The sequence below is a fragment of the Protopterus annectens genome, chromosome 4.part0, assembly GCF_019279795.1.
Source record: "Protopterus annectens isolate FY-2018-M chromosome 4.part0, PAN1.0, whole genome shotgun sequence".
Taxonomy (NCBI): Eukaryota; Metazoa; Chordata; order Ceratodontiformes; family Protopteridae; genus Protopterus; species Protopterus annectens.
Window position 1 is genome coordinate 1,896,597,785 of NC_056733.1, and position 23,894 is coordinate 1,896,621,678.

At 40.1% G+C, this 23,894-nt stretch overlaps 1 protein-coding gene across 1 annotated transcript in view; it reads right to left on the reverse strand.

Moving 5' to 3' along the window:
* Positions 1–2,107: 2,107 nt before the first annotated feature.
* The window catches only part of SLC6A7 (solute carrier family 6 member 7), a 1,098,089-nt gene continuing 1,076,302 nt past the window's right edge, over positions 2,108–23,894 (reverse strand). Inside the window, exon 14 of the mRNA XM_044069564.1 lies at positions 2,108–2,584. Within this exon, the coding sequence (XP_043925499.1) occupies positions 2,375–2,584 (210 nt within the window). The 3' untranslated portion in view covers positions 2,108–2,374. The remainder of the gene's footprint in view (positions 2,585–23,894) is intronic.

Here is a 23,894-nt window from a genome sequence, read left to right on the forward strand (position 1 = left end):
CTAGCTTTTGTAAGAATGCTTAATATACCCATTTTGTAACTGTAACAGTATGATGCAGGATATAGGTTATGTAATAATTATTCATCTGTGTGCCTAGAGTCCTTAAAATACTGCAGGTCACATATTTCTGAGCATTTATAATTACATAACTTCCTTGATCGTTACAGCCTCAAAAGAGCATATAGAAACACACATCACATGTATATGCATGTGTTCAGGCATATGTACTATAAAGTTGTGTTTGTGTATGGACACTGATATATGGTGCAATAAAACGTTACTGTGACCTAATGAGTAGCAATACCTTTAACCACCGCACTGCCTTCAGTAATGGACATTTATCACCATCTCCCCGCCATCATCATTTATGAAAACTCGATTCAAAGACAGCTAAGGAAAAGAATATTACATTTACTACTCAAACAGAATCCACCACTCCCCAGTAATGCACACATTGAAAGAGCACTGCTCATATAAACTAATCTTCTCAGAATTAAATTCATTTCTGAATGAATAAGGACACAGAACTAGCCAAATGGAAAAGGGCATTATTAGAAATAATTAGCCTAAAATTAATAAAATTAATCATGTCAAACTATCTAAGAAAGCTAACGCTAACCAATATTAACATAACCCACAGTACTTAACCACAAATGTAGTTTAATACATTTTATAAAATATTAAATGAATTAAAACTTACCTAGGAAAACAGTTGAAAATGCATGAGGCAATCCCTATAGAAACCATGTAACCTCTGTTCAGAAAAGGACCAAACTACACAATTACCTCATCTTATTGAAATGAATGTTTCTTTAAGTTTGGATTTCAGCATTCAGAAAAATAATACATTGAATATATGGGACTCTAGGTTGTTTGATATGTGAAATATCTGCAGTGAACTATTAGGGAACTCCTTTTGAGGCTCATGTAATATTTTATAGTGTAATGGGAGTTATGTTTGAATTTGTTTCTTGTAATTATGTTTTAAGCTTGTGATAGTAGTATAGAATTGAATCCATTTTACCAGTAATGACAGTTTTTGTTTGGCTAGTTTGAATCCAGGTTGTATTTGCTTATATATGTTTCAGTTTTAGCCTTTCCTGTTAAAGTTAATACATTTTGTTTTAAGGGACTTGATCTGGGCATATAGTTTTATTTCTTGGGGATATGTACATGCATCATGTGTTTTTTAATTCTTCATTATGACTGTGGAGGATGTGATAAGAATGGTGATAGATTCTTGATGTGAGATGGTGATGAAAATATCTAAACATTTTGTCAATTAAATGTCTATTTTCGCACCCTTTGTAATTGCCAATTTTAGGGTAAATATGCATGGTGTGTGTGTGTGTGCGTGTGTGTGTGTGTGTGTGTGTGTGTGTGTGTGTGTGTGTGTGTGTGTGTGTGTGTGTGTATATACATATATATATATATATATATATATATATATATATATATATATATAAATTACATGAAAGCTGCCAAAGCACTATTGCTTATAAACAAGTACTTGATTAAGAATTAATTGAACTCACAGTATATTGTAATCACAACTAAATGAATCCTATGAATACTCCATTGCTAGAAAATCATGTGCCATCACTAGGCAGCGTACATATTCCTGTTGAAATTGCAATTACATTCTACGGGGACCTTTTGGTGATAAAGAAATGTACCCCCCATGTCCCTGATACCATAAAAACATACAAAACATTTAAACATAATTAGCAGAATCTTATTTATACAGGTAACAACTAAGCAACTCCCAATTACATATACAACCAACCACCTATACATTTGATCATTTCAAACAGATAAAAACAGACTCAGCCACTTTCATCATCAACCACATAAATGGAACCCATAGATATATATTTATATAAATATAAAGACTGTATAACTAGATAGATACAGAGATGTAAAAAGTGGGAACTATGCAGCAAGAGCAAGATATGCATTCACACAGTCCACAGACTCAAATACCTATAATCTTATTTAATGATTTAGTGTGTGTGTGCGTGTGTGTGCGTGTGTGTGTGTGTGTGTGTGTGTGTGTGTGTGTGTGTGTGTGTGTGTGTGTGTGTGTGTGTGTGTGTGTGTGTGTGTGTGTGTGTGTGTGTGTGTGTGCATGTAAGTAGAGAGAGACTGAAGGCAGACAGAGACACACGCACACACATACTGACACCCACACATGCATCATGACTTGATTCATGTAAGGAGCATATCAAAGATCATATAGTACGAAAACATTTATAACTCCAGCTATGAAATCTCCACTGCTGCTGGTTTGCAATATTATAGCTTGAAGTTTACTATCAGTCATGGAAGAGCATATTCTGTACCCCCATCCTAATGCCACATTTACTGGCACTGATTACATCATCACTTCTTCTTCCATTTCTAGCTCTCGGTCCACATCAAGTGCCGCATTTTCATAGCTTGTGATGCCACCATAGTTCTTCATGTGGACAATAAGAGGCTTTGGTGACTGGCTACCTGGCAGAGTGTTCACATAGATGCCTGTTCTGTTTTCTTCCAGAGCTGGACCCCAGTCTAAGGTTGGCCTAATGGCTTGCTTAAGTCTCTGTTGAAGAAATGAGAACTAAATTAATTATCATGATGCAACGGAAAAGCACTGGTGCCTATTAGCAAACATTCATTGTCAGAAAAAAATACAATCTACATAGGTTACCAAATCCTAACACTATGGGAGATACATGCTTATTTACAACAGAATAACAGGTGATCACAACAGCACACATCATTTCTGTTCTCTAAAACATTCTACACCCTTCCTCAAGTCAGTCGTAACCAAATTCCATCCCATTGCTTAGACCGTCAATTATGTATATTAACAAAACAAAAGACGGCTGTGCAAAAAAGTACAGTGTGTTTGGGCAAAATGGTATCCATTGTGAATGTCAAAATAAACCAGAAACTGGGAAAAGTAATGACTGGCATTTTGTCTAAGAATTAATTTTCTTCAATAATGTAGTGCAAACATTTGGTCATACTAAATGTTAACTCATATTAGGGTAACCATTTTTAATTCCAAGTCTCATTTGTGTGAGTACCGAAATAGTGAGACTAAAAGAGCAACAGTGTAGACTTGCATATAGCAGATTCCTATTTCTTGGAGGATTACATTTTGTTTGCGGTATGGTGATCTCAAAGTTGCTCTATACAAGTTTGATGTGTGCGGGGGGGCTTGTAGCCCTGCAAAAAAGATAACCTCAAAGGAGAACAGCAATGTTCAACATTTGCTTCTCTCCTATGTTTTCAGAGTTGTTTTTTATAATTCTGGAGCTTGCAGTTAAGTCTTGGAATTACAAAAGGGATCCTTTTTAGTGCTATAAAATTTTATATTGCTAGCATTTCTGAGTGTTTGTTACCATAACGCACTTTAGCTCTGCTAAATCGGTTGCATTCTTCTTTGCAGGATTGTACTGTGCTCAATAAATTTATTGTAATTATGGAAAATCTGTCACCTTTCTGAAAAGCAGTATGAGGCCAGGGCATTATTTTCTCAGCTCTAAATAGCTATCATTTTTCATCAGGTCATGTGTGCTTATGGTTGTCATATGTAGCCTTAATACTCAATGGACTGGTTCATAGTGCTGTTCAGCTATGCAAAGACTGACTCATATAAAGTTCAAAGTGAAATATTTGGTGCAGTACTAAACCACATAGCAGCATATTAGATCTGTTGCTGTCTTTCTAGAAGAAATTGAGCTTCATTGTATTAAGAAGCAGCAAGTTAGATTATTTGGAACTGAAGAATTACTGTAGACTAGAAAATGGTTAAACAAACACAAAAAAAATCAGAATCGTTTTATTTACTTACATAAGCTACGATTACTAGAAACATTACATTTTAATGAATGTTTTTGATCAAATCATGGGCTCTGACACCACCAGCAAACAGTGGAATCAGCTGCACCTGCTTTTTTGAAGGAAAAATATCATGATGTGGCTTTTGAAAAATGTGATGATTTCTGACTTTATGGAAATTGTTAACATGACATGGAGAATATTAGGAATGAATGTGTCCAATGGAATAGTACTAGTATGTCTTAGAAGGTAACAGGTAGCATAGGTAAGAATTCCCCCTTAGAGGAAACTGGATATATCTGAATAAGACAATACAAAAGAATGCTGTCAAAAAAATATTGAAATATGATGAGTCTCTGAGGGACTTGAAAACTTGAAGGATTTTGGTACAATCCAATGTAGGTTACCATTTCTCAATGATTAGGATATGTTAAATTCTGAAGAAAGAACTACAAAAATGCCCCCGAAGGCTATATTGCCTATGTCCTCACCAGAAAGGAAACAACTCTCTTGTAAATAAATCCATTTTTTAATACTGGGTACCTTTTTTAAATACATTTTCTTGAAATGCAGCATTACGGCGGACAACATTTGATCTAGTGGACATCCGTGTGGCCCATAGGCAAGCAATAAGTGGCCATTGTAAAGAAAAGAATTAAGTAGTGCCCATCCCTACCACAGTGGCCACACACTCAGTAGGAATGAATGGATTTATCATCCGTCAACCAGTTCTTTGAACAAATGGGCAGTAAGGTTTTCACCACGGTCTGGGAATGAATATTTCAGCTGTTGCTTTGCAGAAAAAGTGCTTTGTCAAAAGGCAGTGGCAAATTTACTTGGAGAGGTAAGAAAGCTAAAGCTTCTCCATTAGTGCCCACCTCTCAGTTATACCACTTTAGAGGTACAGCCTATTTTTAACTTTCTTCTTTAACTAAGAACTTCAGTGTGACATTAAAACATGATTTATCTGTGACGAGCATATTGTTGTCATCTGATCCTCACAATCCAATGTCGTATAGGAGCTACTCTGGCAAGTCTTGGTAGGGAGTTACATGCTGCAGTAACATTTTTAATAATGCAGCCCTCTTTGATGTTTGTGTTAAATTGGTTGATGTCAAGGAGTTGTTGACCATAAGAGGGAGTCGCCTTTGAAAGTCTGCTGAGCGACAGTGAGGTAGCTAGTCTTTGATTTTGTACAATGTCCCTGATTTTCCCTTATGTCTTTGGACTGTTCCTTGTAATTATTGTTTTGACAAATTGTCAACTACTGCCATCACTAAATCATGACAGACATTTGAGTTTCAGACCATATCCTTCAGAAAATGCATGTAAATCCACTTAGTCTTGAAACTTCTATGCACAATAGATAAACTCTGTCTCTATCTTGGGGCTTGGGGGATTGTAGTGGGTTGCCTTACATGGTTCTGAAAGCAGTAAGCTGAAATCCATTTTTGGACCATTTTTCTACATTCATTTATTTGATCACAATGAGATAACTAAGGTGCATATTGTTATACAAGTGGTTATATGTGTGTGTGTTTTGTGCAGGGGGCATTGCTCTCTAATGTCCCTGATTTTTGCCTCATGTTTTGATATATTTCAGGTAAAAAGTGTGGAGTTCTGGCATTTTTGTACTGTACTCACTAATGACACACATGATTTTCAGACTCATCATCTTCAGGAAATCCTTGTAAATGCAAAACCAGTTGTTCTGGCAACTTTCTAACTATACAAGAACAATATTTAAAATCTGTCCTTGATCTTCATTATTTGCCAATGATTTAGATAAAAAGTTGAGAGGGAAGATGGGGTTGCTAAGTGTTGCACTGCATGGTTCTGACAGAAGTGAGCTAAAACACATTTCTGGGCCATTTATGTGTAATACATTTAATCACAAACAGATACCTGAGGTGTATACCATCATACAAGTGGCTGTAAGTTGTTGTTGTGTCTTTCGGCTTTTCCTGGTTAGGGGTCGCCACAGCGGAACTCCAGTCCGCTAATGATTGGCAGTAGATTTTTACGTGCCGAGTTGCCAGCTCTGACGCACAACCTTCAACGAAGGTACACCCATTCACGCATGTCTCTACACAGAAGACGCTCTAGCTGAGAATTGAATGGGACAACATCTTACTGTGAGGCGACAACGCTACCGCAACACCACCACCGCAGTACATACAAGTGCTAGACCTGGCTTGTTGGGAGCAGTATGTATGTTAAAAAAATATAATTCCTCTGAATAATAGCAAAACCGTTAACAAGTAATTACATTTCAAAAAACGGCAGAAAATGTATTCACAGTGCATTTAGACCCTCAGACTTTCTGGGAGTCTGGCAACCCACACAACCCCAGCTATAAAAGGGCATTTTGACACAGGCTTAGAAGGGAGACCCTTCTTCAAACCCCTGCCTTAGGCCTAACTCATCTGAAACTGGTCCTGCTCAGAGGTTTACACAGAAATTTGCATAAATTATGTGTGAGCTAGGGACAGCATGGCCATCATTCTGTAACTTTCCTCATAATCAGATCTCAGAGCTTTGCACAGAAGTTAATTTGAGCTTAGCCTGGAGGCTATATACTGTCTTGGAGTAACATGTTGGACTGCATTTCTGTTATCCCTATTTTTACAACTTTAGAATCATGTGTATGCAAATGTCTTGTCTTTCAGGGATATGGGTAAGGGAACAAACTATGTGTGTATATATGTCTGACAGAATCAAGTTGAAATGTCCCTGTGGCATTTTTTTGTTTACTTTTATCCCTGTCTGACATCAAAGGGGTGCACAGACAATGGCTGTCTTTACGGGATAGGGGAGAGGTGACATGTTGTGTAAATGTACGACAGTAACAACTTGAAATATATGATTGGGGACATTTATTCTTTCACTTTACTCACAGACTAACTCACAGGGATGTGTAGGAAGTGGCTGCTATTTCCTGAGATATAATGGCAGGCAGTATTTCTAGGTATTTGTTATATATCTTTTCGTCAGTTTATAGGGAACACTATTTTTGTCAGCTTTGAACATCAAATCTTGGATGCAGTTCTTTTTTTTTCAAGTAAAATAAGACTGAATTTCCTTCCTTAGTCAGAATTTATGTTCAGGCCATCATTGGCTCAAAGGGTTGGTGGAAAATCTCTAAAATGTATTTCGTATGATCTAGAACCCCACCACTACAGTGGGCCTACCATCCCTTGGTCCCCAGATTAATTTAGTCATTTTCTTTGCTGTCTTGGTCAGGCTTACTCTTCAGCTTAAATCAAGGCATGGAAAGACAAAAAAGAGAAGTCAGTGAGGTGGTGTGGACAGCTGGGAGCATGAAGTTAGTAATTATCATCCAGGGTTAAACTTAATGCCTAGTACCACTGAATCCACTTGTACCTTTAATGTCTGTATAACGTGCTCCTGCTTTCTACAGTTTAGTCTTCCCAGTCTCATATGTGTATTTCTAAATATGTAGAACATGAAAATGAAATGAGGAGTGAATATACCAAGAAGTAGGACTAGGTATTGATTGATTATTAACATTCATGTTTGACCATCAGTAGCTCCCACACCTGTATCTGTTCTGGATCCAAGACTGTAAAGGGTATGGGAAAATGGGTTTGATGATAGCCCAGTGATGGAGCATTAAAAAAATGAAACCAAGGGTTTAGAATTTTGTGTTCTGCAAATAGAATGCTGTTGTTTCCTACATATTTTACATGTCTATTGTAACTATTTCACAAATGATATTCAGTCACGTAATCAGCAGGAAAATAAGTCTCCTTAATGAGAAGACAAAACTATTGCCTTGCCATCAAACAACCATCATGGGTCAAAACTACAGGGCATGTCTAATTTTGTACTGCTTTTATTTATGATACAGCTGCCTTTTTAATTACATTTGTAGGTTGTTTGGTTAATTGAGATTCCAATTTTCCCTCATATCTCTCATGCAAGGAGCTAGGGTCCCCTTGCCCCTTGTTTAACATAACCAACTATGAGTTACTTGCACAGGACAGGAGGAATAGCACATCATCTAGTGCTCTGACATCAAAACAGAGTGGACACAGCACAAGGAGATCTGGGCAGCTGCCACGTGCCTGGTGCTTTCCAGGTGGCCCCATAAACTATAAACAAAATATATGTCCCACATCATAAAAAACATTCCCACATCTCCACATTTACCCAGTTCAGTGCTTGTTCTTGTTCTTTTAAATGAGTAAAAGTAAAGCTCAAGGAAGTCTTCTCTCATTTGCTCTCCCTTTAAGCCAATGAGAGAAGACTTCCTGGAGCTAAACAGAGAGAAACATGGGATTTTTTGAATGGATGCTTTTGTTTGTTTTTTTGGAACAGCTTCAACTGTGTACATGGCAGTTATGAACATCCATCAGCCAGCAATGACTGCTTTTCCTGAATTGAGTATGAACAGGCAGCCAGAAAATATGAATCTTCCTAGAGCTGGTGCTTGCTTTTGAAATGAAATGCAAGTCTTAATGGAGCTTGAGATTGACAGTGTTTTGAGCCAATGAGTAGAATATGCTTTACAACCAGAGTTAAACAGGAGTCTTCGGGTAAATGTAAGGCTTCCTGGAGAGAAGTGTGTGTGTGTGTGTGTGTGTGTGTGTGTGTGTGTGTGTGTGTGTGTGTGTGTGTGTGTGTGTGTGTGTCTGCGAATATATATGTATGTATACATGTATGCATGTATAGGGATATGTAGATGTTGACAACTGTCATTGATTTTACAGAATACCACTGATTTTGCCATATTTTGCTCGATCCCTTAAAAAATGATTTATTTTTTGACAAATCATTGAGAATTACAGTCTATCAGCAAAGCCGGCAATTATTGTTTTATACTTCTATTGTTTAGGAAAAGCATGTAGATGGAAATCAACAATTTGCTTTGTTAACTTTGTAAGTGAATTATGCATAATGTACAGTTCTTAACTATTCCTGTTTTTTCTCATATTTCTGGTGTGTTCCTCATAAAACTTGTCAGTTTCTTGTAAATTGTTGTGGACTATAGTTACTAAATGATGAACACATGAATTTCAGACCCTTCAGAAAATGCATGCTAACTCAAAACATGCTATGTTAGCAATGTTCTAAGTATGTAGGACCAATATTTAAAATGTGTTCCAGATTTTGGGTGTTTTTCTCAGATTCTTGAAGTAAGTGGTTGGGAGAGCATGAGATGCAATGCATTGTTCTTTATGGGTCTCACAGCCAGTACTGGATTATGGTCAAATGTGGCCCTAAGCAGGGCAATGGACCAGGGTCCCCCAACAGTACTGATATCCCATTACCTGTCTCTCCTTAATCAGCATAAAACACTGTTTAAAACTATCAATGCACATAGTATTTTCTTCTTTACGTTCACAGCAAAAACATTGACAGTAATTTGCTAAACAAAACAAAAAATTCTTACACCAAAATAGACTTTGTAAGAACAACATTAAACTTCTCTTCCCCCAACATTCAAATGTACTGAAAATGCCTCTGATGACCCATTACACTACAAGAGATGTTCTGGGATTCATAGTCAAATATGATAAAGTGAAGCACTAATTAGAAGCCATGTGAAAGGTGCAAAAATTGAAAAGACAGATGAGCAACACATTTGTTAATAGTCTGGAACAACCCACTGGACATGTGTCCCTTTTCAGGAACAACCCCAGAGCACTGTCTGATGACAGGACTTGAGTCTCATAGGAAGCAAACAAAGGCTGAGGGAATTAAACCCTGCACTACAGGAAGTAGCTGATCAACTACTCATGGCCTTGCTCATCTGTAAAAAGGGCTGTAATCCAAAGACAGTGCATTTCATACCCGTGTGCCAGTAAAAATAAAGATAAGTAAAAATGTATTGATAGTTAGACTTAACAATGTTCCATTTATTCACAGTCAAATAAATACATTGTCAACAGGCAACAGACCAAGGAAACCAAGGATCATATCCAAAGGACACAGCTCATATGAGGATGATACTATTTATTACGATCAGTTCTTTCCTTTGCACCATAACTACTCTGGTATGGAGGAGTGAACTAGTTATATATACTGACATACACATGCACACAGATGTGATAATACCTTGTATGACAATGTACACATCAGATGTTTGCTTGCGGTCAAATGAATGAACAAAGGCATAACGTAATGACCGAGACGTGTATTCCACATGGCCAGTAATTAGTGCTTCACTATATACTATTTGACTATGAATCCCAGCATATTTCTTGTAGTTTAATGGGTTGCCAAGCACTTTTTCAGTACATTTTAAATGTCAAAGGGAAGAGAAGTTTAATGTTGTTTATACTACGTCTGTTTCAGTGTAAGAATTTTTTGTTTTGTTTAGCAAATGCCTGCCAATGTTTTATGTCGTAAACTCTGAAAGAATAAGAGTTTTAAAGTAAATCGAAATCTCTGTGATCAATGTAAAAGTAAAGAAAAAAATAATATGCACATTAATATGTTTAAACGATGTCTTAAGGTAATTGAACAGTATTTTATGTTTTTTGAGGAGACAATCAAAGGGATATTGGTACAGCTGGGGGGGCTTTGGTCCATTATCCTGCCTAGGGCCCCATTTGACCATGATTCGGCTCTCTGTCAGAGTACTGACACAGTCAGGTGCACGCACACACACACACACACACACACACACACACACACACACACACACACACACACACACACACACACACACACACACACACACGCACACACGCACACACACACACACATACCCATACCCCAAATGTCACGCTTCCTATCTTTTAGCAAACTGGCTTATACAATTTTCTTTCACTTTGTTAAAGCCATTAGCAAGCTCACTTTCACAAAGCCTGCTTCACTTAAGCAAGATTCTGTACAATTAGCTTCAATAATCCAGCCGTATAAGAGATGCAGTTAATTTTAAAATGCAATTATTTTTTTATGTCAGAGAGAGTGAAGGCAGAAGCTTTATTTGTGATGAATCATCCAGTTTGGCAGTAGGTCATTAAAAGGCTATATTTCTGATTACAAGATGACACATTTTTGATGAAGGTGTGGTTTGGGTTAAAAATGACTGGGTATAAGCAGACATTAAATGCACGGTACCTGATTCAGATTGTCGAGTAAGTGTTCTTAGCTTTGTAGACTGTGTCCGTATAAACAATGTACAAATTTGTATTCTTGTGTTGTAGGTCAGTTGGATAGCAACAGTCTACATTAAATTAAGTGAAGCTTCACCTTTGTACTATAACATGCCATGGCATCATTAATAACAAAACAAATACAAATATGTATATCACTTAATCTGAAAGCATTAACTTACATTTGTAGAACAGTATGTTAGTGAGATCTGAGAGAAAATTTTAATTAAGGAAGCAATTTAATTTTAACTTCTGCCAGAACTCAGAATCTTTCACAGCTACAGATTTCACCACTGAAACTTTAAATTAAAGAAGAAATTAGATTAATATATGCAGAGGCTGCTCAGTGTTAGATCTTAATTTAGAATTCATCTGAATTTCTAATTTATGGTTCTGCTCTAAAGATGGCTAGTAGTTCAGCAGTATCTGAGAATGTATACTACATAGCATACCTCCTTAGTCCTATCTCCAAAAGATAGCCACCTGTGGAGATGTCTGAGATTTTATTACGAGGAAAGTGATAAAAAGGATCACATTAATATATTCTAGCTTACTGCTCATAAGCAATGCACTGCTCCTAGACAAGCAACAGAAAGTGTCTGCTCAAATCTCTAACATTTTAGGGAGTAAAATTAAAGGAATAAGAAACACACTGTTCCCACCCCATGTGCTTACTGTAGAAGCCTTTTCTGCATATATTTGAGCAGGACAGGCGTAACAAAGTTCCCATTATTGTTCTTGTCAGTGTAAAGGCCCTCACCTTTAAGTGCTTCCAGATGTGCGACAGTTTGTAGTGCTTTACTGAAGAAATTGATATTTGTCTGTATCTTTCACTCTGTCTATAGACATAGTTTTGACTTTGTCTTGAGCTGCCATCATTAACCTTTCTTCTGGTTTGACTTCTTGCCTGCTTAGCCATTAATTTGATTTACTGACCACTGTGTAACATAAGGCAGAGAAAGGTTCTATGATACTTGCTGGTACTGTTAGTGGTACTTGACTGTAATCCAAATGACCTATAACCTATACTTCCTGGAACATGATACATATGTGAGATATTTGGTTTTGTTTAACTTTTAGCTTCTTGAAGAACAGCTCTGGCATTTTTAAGTGTATTCTTTGAACTTCTGCATATGTGTACTTAAGTGGGTGTGTATGTCAACAGGGTAGGATTTCTGCAGCTAGTTTGGTACTATATTATCGATATGCTTCATAGGTTCATTGGAGATTACTAGGCTAATGGCTTAAGGGCCCTTACAAGCCTAGCCAATATAACATGACTTTACCCAATATATAGCCCCTAGGGGCAAGAGGATGGCATGGATTTGTCCCTGTGCATTGAGTATCTTACAGATTGCCCCTGTTCATAAGGGACGTTGGCACTACTCCAGGTGTGAATTTGCAATTTCCCATCCATTGATCCAAATTGCATTTGAAGAGGGCCAAGGAAAGGCTCTGCTTAATGTGAATAGGATGCCTTTTCCAAAGAAGAGGCGATCTCTGAGATACATATCTGTTTCTCGAGCACATTTTGTTTGAGTCACTAAGTTTATTTCCCTAGATCGGGTGACCCTAATCCTATTTGACTTGCAGATGTGTAGCAGCTCCATCAGGGCTGGATTTGTGAGTCCCTTGTAGGTCAAACATAGGTCACCCCTTAACAGTGTATAGGAGAAAGAATAAAAGATTAGGGCTTTTAGTCTATCTGCATAGTTCATGTTGTTTACACCCTGTATTTTCTTTGTGAGGAATCTCTGAGGTCACTCCAGCTGCTGTAAGTGCCTAGTTGAGTACATGCCAAATGGTGCACTATACTCGATTAGTGGTCTAATGAGAGCTGAGTACAGTGGAACTATACATAGGTGGTACAGTGGTGCAGCAGTTAGCATTGTTGCCTTACAGCAAGAGGTACTCTGGTTTGATTCCTGGCTGGGGTGCCTTCTGTGTGGAGTCTGCATGTCCTCCCTGCATTTGCATGGGTTTCCTCCTGGTGGTCTGGTTTCCTCCCACATTCCAAAGACATGCATCTGGAGCATTTCTCCCTGGGCCTTGGCTGAAAATGTGCTGTGTCCCAGTTGGACTTTCCGAGTAAACAAATGTTAAATAAATATGCTTTTGGATCTGGATGCCATACCTTTACTTATAAGTTATGAAACATAAAAGGATTTCTTCACCAATGTGCGCATATAGCAGTTAAAGTTCAGGCTGCTATGTACCTGTGTGCCTAGCTCTCTCACCTCTGAGTTTTTGTATTTTTGTGAACATGATGCAGTTTTTACATTGTCTGAAACAGCTGTCATCTAGCAAGTCTTCGAAAATTTGCTCAGTAGTTCCTCTATAAATAACACAAAATATGACCTTCCTATATAAACAGAGTATTTAAGGAACTGTATACGGGTAGCCAAACTCTAGTCAAAGGGTCTTTGAATTTCTAAGTTGTGTAATAAGTTTCCTGTTTAATCACATTATAACTTGTTTAAATTATCTTTGACCAGCGTTCATGCCCTGAGACTCATAGATTCATAGGTGTGTACTTGGCTAATGGCCCTGGAACCTTTACAAGCCTAGCACATAGGCTTACCCTGGCATCGTCCCACCTGAACTTAGTTCCCAGTGCCTCTGTCAAGTAGAGCCACTGGAATGTCCCCTGGATGAATTTTCTATTTCCCATCCACTCATCAAGATTTCTCTTGAAGTGGGCCAGTGAGATGCTCTGCTTGACATGTATGGGAAGTCTATTCCATAGCATGGGCAGTCTCTGGGTTATGAACCTGTCCCTCCAGCATGTTCTGTTGATTGTGGTAATGAGGTTAAAGTCTCTGGAGCCCATCGTGCCAAAGGATTGGGATTTCTTTAGATGCAGCATTTCTAACAGAGCTGGGTCAGGTATTGCTTTGTAAATCAAGCAGAGATCGCCTCTAAGCAGGCAATATGAGACAGGGAATAGTTGGAGTTTTTTGAGTCTGTCCATATAGGACAAGTGTTTAAGCCTTAGGATCCTCTTTGTAAGGTACTTTTGTGGCCTCTCAAGTTGTTGCAGGTGTCTAGTGAGGTATATGCCAAATGGGGCATTGTACTCAGTGATTGGTCTAATGAGGGAAGAGTAGAGGGAGACAATAACCTTTTTCTTCCTGGATGCAAAGCCCTTAGTAATGAGATATGCCGCATAGAAGGACTTTCTGACCACAGTGGCAATGTGGTGGTCAAAAGAGAGGTTGCTATCAATCTATGTTCCCAGATCTCTTATAACTCCTTCTGTGTTCAGTGGACTACCATCGATGTGGTAATTCAAGTGAATCATTTTTTTTCCAAGGGGGATGACGACACATTTTTTGGCATTGAGCTTAAGGCCATGGTTCTGACACCAGTCATTGGTCTCAGTGAGGCCTTTCTATAGGATGTCAACATCACTTGGGGAGTTAATAATAGCTCCCAACTTGCAATTGTCTGCGAACTTTGTCATCCAGAATCCCTTCTTGTTAGCCTGGACTCCAGAGAAGTAGATACCAAACAGGAGACGACCCAGGACTGAACCCTGTGGGACTCCCTTCATGACTGATCGACAGTATGACTTGGAGTCAGCTATCTTCAAAATGCGGGTTCTATCTGTGAGACAGTTTGCAACTCACCTAGTGATATAGGGGTTGATGCCTAGCTTAGTTAGTTTTCCTATGATTCCTGAGTGGGGAATGGTATCAAAGGCCTTGGCCAGATCAAGGTGAGCTGTATGAACCACCTTGCCTTCATCCACAGCTCCGGATACTGACTCAAAGAAGTTGAGAAAGTTGAGCAGACATGATCTTCCCTTTACAAAACTAAACTGTGTAGTATACAGAGTTTGGAGATTCTCTATATCCTTGTTTATTAGGTCCATGATGATGCGTTCCATAGCTTTGCATATCAGACTCATCAGTGTAATGGGGTGATAGTTCCCAGGGTCTGTAGTCACTCCTCCTTTGTGGACAGGGATGACTGCAGCAGTGCACCATTCAGTAGGGACAAAGCCTGAGGTGAGGGCGGAGGCTGTGATTGAACAGGGTACACAGGCGAGGTGCCAGTTCACTCTGTAGTTCATGTAGAACACAGCCAGGGATATTGTCAGGTCCCATAGAAGCAGCTGTATTCTTTGCCTTGGACAGTGCTGTTTTAACCTGTGCAATAGTAATACTGGATGCCTGGCAATCTACTGGTATTGTGATTGGTCCTTTGGAGGTGGGGGGGAGAGGGGTAAAGTTGGCACTGAATCTGTCGGCCAGTATATTGGCAATATCTGTTGGATCGGTATAAGAGGTACCATTGTGTAGTAGCTCAGAGCAAATCTGGGTATTGCCATGAAAATTCTTTACATTACTATAGAAGACATTATGATTGTCTTTACTATCTGCTGCAATTCTGTTTTCATAGCTAGCTTTAGAGGATTTGATGAGGGATCTCAACTTTTTGTTGAGGCTGATAAGGGAGTTTTTCCAGTCTTGGGACTTCACCTTATTCCGCATCAGTTTCCTCCTTCTGTTGTAGAGTTTGTTTATGGCAGGGGACCACCAAATTGGCTTCCTTTTTTTGGAGGAGAGCATCTTGGTTCTATTGGGTATGTCGAGAGCCATGCATTTGTGTGCGTGTTCGTACAGTGCATTGGTGTATGATTCAGCGTTCATTCAAATATTCTCCATTTGCATGGGTACCGTGAAGTTAGCCAGCTCTGTTTTTAGGAGCCCAAAGTTAGCTTTGGAGAAGTTTTTCATGGTGATTACCTTTGCGGGGGGGGGGTGGAAGGTATGTGGATTTCCAAGGTGATTAGTTTGTGGTCAGATCTAACCAGGGAGGAGTTGAATATTGGTGTAGAGCAACAGTTGCCCATGTTAGTAATGACCAGGTCAAGGATGTTGCTACCTCTAGTGGGGGTAAGAACGAGCTGATCCAGGGCATTGGAATTATTGAATTCCAGAAAATGGTGGGCAAGTATATTGGTACATGAGTATTTTTCCCAGTTAATGGAGGGGTAGTTGAAGTTGCCTAGTATGAGCGTGCTAAGCTGGACCCTAATATTCTCCAGGGTGCTTAGGAACATGTAGTGTGAGTCTTGGGACACGGTTGGGGATGCTATGACCTGAAATACTGTCTTACCCAGTGTTAGCTGCACCTGAAGTATCTCAGATACATTATGCTGGGCAACCAGTCTGGAGGTGTGTGCATCCTTTATGAATGTGGAAACACCACCACTTTTGGAACTTCGGTCCAAGTTCTGGGGTCGAAAGGTGTGGAATGAGTTATAGCCTGGTAGTGCAGGGGTGCTTTCTGCTACCTTGAGCCAGGTCACTGTTACATCACAAATGTTGTAGTTCTCCATTTTAAGGAGTACTTTGAGTGAGTGCATTTTGAGATTTAGACTTCTAGCGTTGAGCAGCATGACCCTCAGACTGCATTTGTTTGTAGCTGTTACGATGGTAATTTAGTCTTTGGAGCACCACCTAAAAAGGGCACTATAGGGTGGCAAAAGCCTTGGCTATTATCTGGAAGCCCAGGGGTGACAGATGTAGGCCATCTCTGGCAAAGCATTGAGGTCTGTCAATCATGTCATCCCAGGCAGACAGATACTGGATCCCCTTAGAATGACAACAGAAACTTAGCCAATTGTTGAAATCAATCATTTTCTGCTTGTACTGTGGTATAATTCTGGGTGATGATAGGATGCTGCTCAGGGCTAGGGACATACCCGCCTGGGCTACATAACCCGAGAGCTCCTCCATGTCTCTTTTTATGTAATCCAGGGAGGTACATCTCAAGTCATTCACACCCACATGTACAATGACAAAGTCATATTTGTACCTGTTGTTGAGGGACTTGAGTGTGTGAGTTATGTGGTGGATTCTGGTGCCTCACAGGCAGCTGACTGTTACTATCTCCTTATTCAACTTAGTGAGTGGAACATTAGTGTGCCTCACTATTGAGTCACCTATGACTAGTGTGTTGGGCATGCTGTTTTGCCTTAGGGGCTTTGGTTGAGTGGCACACTGCTTAGGAGAGTTATGTGTATTGTCATTAGTGATGTGTTGTGGTAGTCGAGTGTGTTTCTGCCTTGGAGGTCTCTGCTGTTTGGGTAGATTTTTATTGAAAGCCTCTGCAAAGGTGGGTATGTGGTTTGTGTTTTTATGTGAAGGCATTGCTGCTGTGTGTTCTGGAGGGCTATGTGTTTCATGTGGTGTGGTGCAAGTGTTGACCTCTTCCTCTTGACCAGCTATTCTGGTCATGGCTGGAGAGTGCGTGGCTTCCAATTTGGATATATAAGTGCATCTCTTGCAAATCTGAGTGTTGGGAGGTAAGAGGATAGGGTTGTCAGTGTACATGAGGCAGTTGCTACATTGCCTCAGGATGCCAAAGTTCACCAGGTTAATAGGAGAAAGCACAGGGAACTGACCTTTAGACATGCCTGGAGGCGTGGGCATTAATAATAAGTACTGGCGCTGTCTCGTTGTAGAATGTTTAGTGCTGGTAGCACTTTTGTGTGCTACAATAATTGCTACAAGAAGTTTGGTAAAGTGCTAAACTAATAAACTAGTAAAAGTATAGGGGAGGAGAGAACTAGCATATCTAAGGGAAAAATTGAAGAGCAGACTTTGACACTGCTCAGAAGCTTACAAACATTCCTGGATACAGCAAATCTGTATCTGGACTAGACTAGTTACAGGAAAGATGGGAAACAAGTGCAAATGCAGGCTTTTAAACCAGAAAGTTGAAGAAAAATTGCCCAAACGGCCAATAAGCTACAATTTCTGGACCAGAAACCACTCCTCTTGTGGAAGATATGCTACCTAGTGCTTACCCCTCCCAGTGATAAGCTAGAAAGCTTCCCTCCAACACAGAAAGGCTTGGGGGGCTCAGAAGCTTACAAACAGTCCTGGATACAGCAAATCTGTACCTAGACTAGACTAGTTACAAGAAAGGCGGGAAACAAGCACAAATGTGGGCTTTTAAACCAGAAAGTTGAAAGAGATAGAAAAACTGCCCAAATGGTCAATAACTCCTCTTGTGGTAGATAGGCTACCTAGTGCTTACCACTCCCACTGATAAGCTAGAAGGCTTCCTTCCAACACAGAAAGGCTTGGGGGCACAGAAGCTTACCAATAGTCCTGGATACAGCACATCTGTATCTGGACTAGACTAGTTACAGGAAAGGCGGGAAACAAGCTTAGAATTTTTTTTTTTTTTCCAGAAAGCAGCTAAAACTGTACTAAAAACAATTCAAGTGTAGTGCAAGCTAGCACACTTGAGTGTGTAGCAGTATTAAAGCAAATACAGTTTAAATAAATGCAATTTATTCAAAATGTATTCTGAACTGAATTCAATTGTTGTTTTATTCAACTCTGAACAGTTAAAATGAGCCACAAAATATGTATATAACGTATAAACGATGTAGGTAGTACCATCATGTTACTCATTTTGATTCTTCTTCTTAGCAGCACAGCCCTTATTTTGTTCATTTTTTTAGTCTTATTTGCACCACTGGTTCTACTATCTCTTGTTGCTTGATCTAGAACATATCTGCAAAACTGGCAGTAAGTAACACAAAAACAAGAGCAAGAAACCTAAACCTCCTGCATTACTACATAGACAGAGCTTGCTGATGTGACAGATATTTGTCCCAAATAGTTATCTTCCTGTAGAACAAAATCCTTTTTTCTGTAGAGCAAAGTCCTTTATGTTGTATTATGCCAGTACCATACATGGGCAGGGCAAATGGGTGGCTGTCCTGGGCACAAGGTGATAGGGGATGCCACTGCCACCTTCGATGAATTGCCCATCAGATACAAGTGCATTACAAGAAATCTTGGAAATAGCCACTGCTGATATTTCAGCTGTTTAATAAATGTGTTTAACTGTGTATGCAATTATAACCATAGCATGGAGCCAATATTAGGTCTTTGGATTTGATGCAGAAGGAACCATTTTTCATTCTCACCTTTGGTTTGTGGAGGCACCAACTGACTTTGCTAAAAACTGTGTTTGATATAATGATTCAAAGAGCAATGGTTCCATGATTGACCCCAATGGAACCCCAGTCATACCCCTAAACATTTTAGCACAAGAAATGTGGACTGAGCCAAAAATCATGGAAGACAAAGGCCCAAAAATAGGGACAGATTTTAAATATTGTTCTTAATGCATTCATAGCCATTACAAGCCTAACCATGTTAACTGTGGTGGTGGTGCTGCGGTAGCGTTGTCACTTCACCGTAAAATGTTGTCCTGTTCAATTCTCAGGTAGAGCATCTTCTGTGTGGAGACATGCGTGAATGGGCGTACCTTCGTTGAAGGTTGTACATCAGGGCCGGCAACTCGGCACGTAAAAATCAACTGCCAATCATTAGTGGACCGGAGTTCCACTGTGGCGACCCCTAACTGGGAAAAGCCAAAAGACACTAAACAAGGATGGACATAATTCACACAGTGGTCTCTAGTCTATGATAACACTGACTATAGCCGAAAGACACTAAACAAGCCTAGCCATGTTAATCCGGAGTTGACTCAATTGTCCTTGGTTAGATGGACATAATTCACACAGTGAGTCTAGTCTATGATAAACACTGACTATCCCTGTCCATGAGGGTCATGGGTGCCACCTCTGGGGAGAATTTTCAGTATCCCATCCATTTGTACAGGTTGCGCTTGAATAGGTTTCAGTGAGGAGCTTTGCTTCACGTGAACTGGTAGCTTATTGTAGAATACCTGCAATCTCTGGCAGATATATCTGTCTCTCCAGCATGTTCTGTTAATGTCACAGTCTAGGTTAAGATCCATAGAGTGAGTGACTCTTGTGTCATTTGACTTACAGATGTGCAGCATATCCATCAAGGCAGGGTCAGAGACTACCTGTAGGCCAGGCACAAGTCGCCTCTCAGCAGTCTATGCAATACACAGTACAGTGACAGAGCTTTCAGTTTATCCACGTAAGTCTTGATTTGGAGGCCCTTTATTTTCTTGTTGAGAAACCTCTGTGGTCTCTCCCATTGACACATGTGTCTGGTGAGGTACATGCAGAAGGGAGCATTGGACTCTATTAATGGTCTGATAAGGGTTGAGTACAGCAGAGTTATAACTTCCTTAGACCCAGTTGCAATGCCCTTACTTATGAGATGTGCAACATAGAAGGCTTTCCTTACCACTGTGGAAACTTAGTGGTCACGGTTCAGATTGTTATCTACCTTTGTTCCCAGATCTCACACCACTGGGTTTGAACTTAGGCGGATGCTGTCACTATTGTAATTAGCAGGGAATTCCACTTTGCCAAAGCACTTTTTTGCATTTAGTTTTAAACCAGGCTTTGGCACCAGTCATTTGTCTGTGTTGGCCCATCCTGTAGTATGTTAATATTGTTGGGGGAGTCAGTGATTGCATCCAGTTTGCAATCATCAGCGAACTTGATATGCGAAAGGCCATCTACTTTAGCTTGAACTTCTGAGAACTAGATTTCAAACAGTAAAGGGCCCAACACAGATCCTTATGGTACACCACTGGTGACGGGTCAACTGGTAGGGGCAGAATCACCAACTTTGACAGTATGTCTTGTGGATGAGACAACTGGTTACCAATCTAGTAACATAAAGGGGAGAGTTTCTCAATGATATCTAAGAAGGGATTGTGTCAAAGGCTTTGGCTAGATCAAGATAGGTAGTATGCACTGTGTTACCTTTATCCAGGGCTTTGGTGACTTTCTCATAGAAGTTTACTTTATTTAATAAGCATGATCTACCCTTTACAAAGCCAAACTGGGTTGGGTCTAGAGTTGAAAGGTTTCCTTTGTCCTTATTGATAAGGTCCATGATGTTTCTTCCCATGGACTTGCAGATGAGGATGGTTAGATTTATAGGTCTATAGTTCCTGTAGTTGGTTGATGGCCCTCGTTGTGCAAGGGGATTACTGTTGGTATTCTCCACTCTGCTGGAGCAAATCCAGTTGTCAGTTTATGGTTAAAGAGAGTGGCAAGTGGGTGTACTAGGTCCTGTTTTAGATTGCTTAATAAGCAATCCAAATCTAATCACCAACTCCGGAATCATTCCAGATCCTCTCAGTGACCACTTACCTGCCTTCGCCGACTGACTCCCTTCTCCTCTCCGAAAACAGCACCTGTACATTCAAACCCACAACCTCTCATTTTTCAATCCCCAAATTTTCACAGAATGCCTTAAGTGCATCAACTGGTCCCCCTCTAAAAACTCTGCCACTAGTTGATGCTGTCTCCTACTTTAACCATACTTTCCTGATTCTCCTAAACCAGCAACCCGCCCCCCCTCCATGAGCCAAATGCATCAAAATTAATCCCTGCCCTTGGCTATCAATAGAAACTAAACTTGCCATGCATTAAAGGGACAAAAAATGGAAAGAGTAGTAAAAACATAAAAACCCAAATTCCCTCTAAGAATTTAAGAAACTTTGAAACTCCACAAAAAACGAATATTTAAAGATCGCAAAGCTCACTACTCCAAACTCCAGACTTTGCACTCAACAAACCCCAAAAAATTCTGGGACTCCATCTCATCAATACTGCACCCCAGTAACAAAGAAAACCCCTGTCCTAATCCCACCCTCTCTGACCTTGATACTGCCTCCCAGTTCAACTCATTCTTTATAGACTGCGTAGCCAAACTGTCCAATTCCTTCCCACCCCCCTCCTCCAAACCATACCCCTCCCTCCAAAACCTCCTCTCCAGTCAAGCTATCCCCTCCACACCCTTCTGCCTTACTCCTATTCCCACATACACTATAAAATGACTCCTCCTGAAACTCAAACCCTGCAGCAATGCCTCTGACAATCTTCCTCCTACCTTTCCTCAGACTAGCTGCAGACAGTATAGCCGTCCCTATCTCCATACTTCTAAACAGATCATTACAACAATCATACGTCCCTTCCATTTGGCACGATGCCTACATCACCCCCCTCTACAAAGGTAGAAATAGTACCAACACCACCAATTACAGGCCTATTGCCATCCTTTCCCCATTCTCTAAAATTCTAGAAAACCATCCAAGTACAACTTATGCGGCACCTAACCTGAAACAATCTCCTCTCTCCTACCCAACACAGCTTTCACGCTGGCCACTCCACCATGACTGCCCTTCTTTCCTTTCTGGAAAACATCAACATTGAACGTGACTCAGGCATATTTGTATCTACTCTATTCCTAGATCTGTCTAAAGCCATTGACACTATCCCCCACACCCAAATCATATCCCAGCTCTCCACTCTACAGCTCTTTTCCTCCAACATAGCCTGGTTTTCTAGCTAATTATCCAACCGCAAACAAGCTGTCAAATGGAAAACTTTAAACTCCTCCTTCCTACCCACCTCCACAGGCATCCCTTAAGGCTCAGTCCTCTTCAACCTTTTTATCAACAACTTTCACCACTGCATCCCAGAATCATCTGTCATCCAATATGCAGATGACTCAACTATCATCTCCTCAGCCTCCTCACCCTCTGAGTTCCTAGCTAAAATTCAATTACCCATCACCAAAACTGAAACCTGGATGCAATCCAACCACCTAGCCCTTAATGCAAATAAAACCAAACTAATGATTTTTTCCCCTACCAAAATCTCCAGTATTGATAAAACATCTTTCACCATACACAGCCAAAACAACACCCCCTCGAAATCGTCCCCTCCACCAAACGTCTTGGCATCATCATTGATGATGATCTAAAATTTGACACCCATATATAGTCAGCAATCAAAAAAACAACAAAAGATAGGCCTCCTTTACAGTCACAACTGCTTCCTCAGTCCCTCTATCCATCAGACCCTAGCATCCACTTTCTTGCTTCCCTCCTTGATGTATGGTGCCCATCTATTCACAAATCTGCAAATAAAACTACGTTCTAAGCTTGAATGAATCCTGCATAAAATAAAAAATTTAAATTTGCTACAAAAAAAAAAAAATCACTGACACTCCCTCCTCACCCTCAATTGGCTTGAACTACCTGACTACCTCAGCTACCTACAACTCACCACTGCCCACAAGCTTATCTTTAAAGCAGCCAACTGCCCATCTCTTGCCACAGCCTTAACACCCTATATACCTAACTGCCAACTGAGATCCTCAAACCAAAATCTCCTTCAGGTCCACAAACCAGCTTATCATCCTGGCCAGCTACTCCTCTCCTACTCCATAGCCAAAAAATGGACCCACCCCACCTTCACAACCTTCCAAGCCACACCAATTTCAAATCCCAGCTAGATTCACACCTTTCGGCCAAATGGGAATGCCCATGCCACTTTCCTACATAAACCCCTCGCCACCCACTCTCTTCTACCACTGACTAATCCTGTGCTACTCTCTCTATGCAAAACTGTCCACCTAACATGTAAACACTGATAGCTACTTGTTTCTTTATTAACTGACAAACTGCTCATCTAACACTTCTGTATATGATCATTTACCTACCTGTAAAGGGGTACTTACCTTGTATTCAAATGTTAACTCACTAGAGCTTACAAGATAATGTATTCAATGTGTGAAATGTGTAAATTGCTATGTACAAATCTTTACTTTGTATTCAATGTGTGAAATGTTTAAATTGCTATTTACAAATCTGGACTTTACCTTTTCCTTTGTAACATTTTAATTTGTAACTTTATATGTAGTAGTAGCATTGTTGCCTCACAGCAAGAGGTTCTCCCGTTCGATTCCTGGCTGGAGTGCAGGGAGTGCCTTCTGTGTGGAGTATGCATGTCCTCCCCACGGTCGGGTGGGCATTCGAAAGACATGCATAAATGGGCATGCCTTCATTGAAGGTTGAAAGTCGAGTTGGCACCTTGGCGTTCGTGAAAATCTATTGCCAATCATTAGTGGACCGGAGTTCCGCTGTGGCGACCCCTAACCCTGAAAAGCCGAAACACCAACAACAACATATGTTGGAGCTTTTCTCCCCAGGCCTCCACTG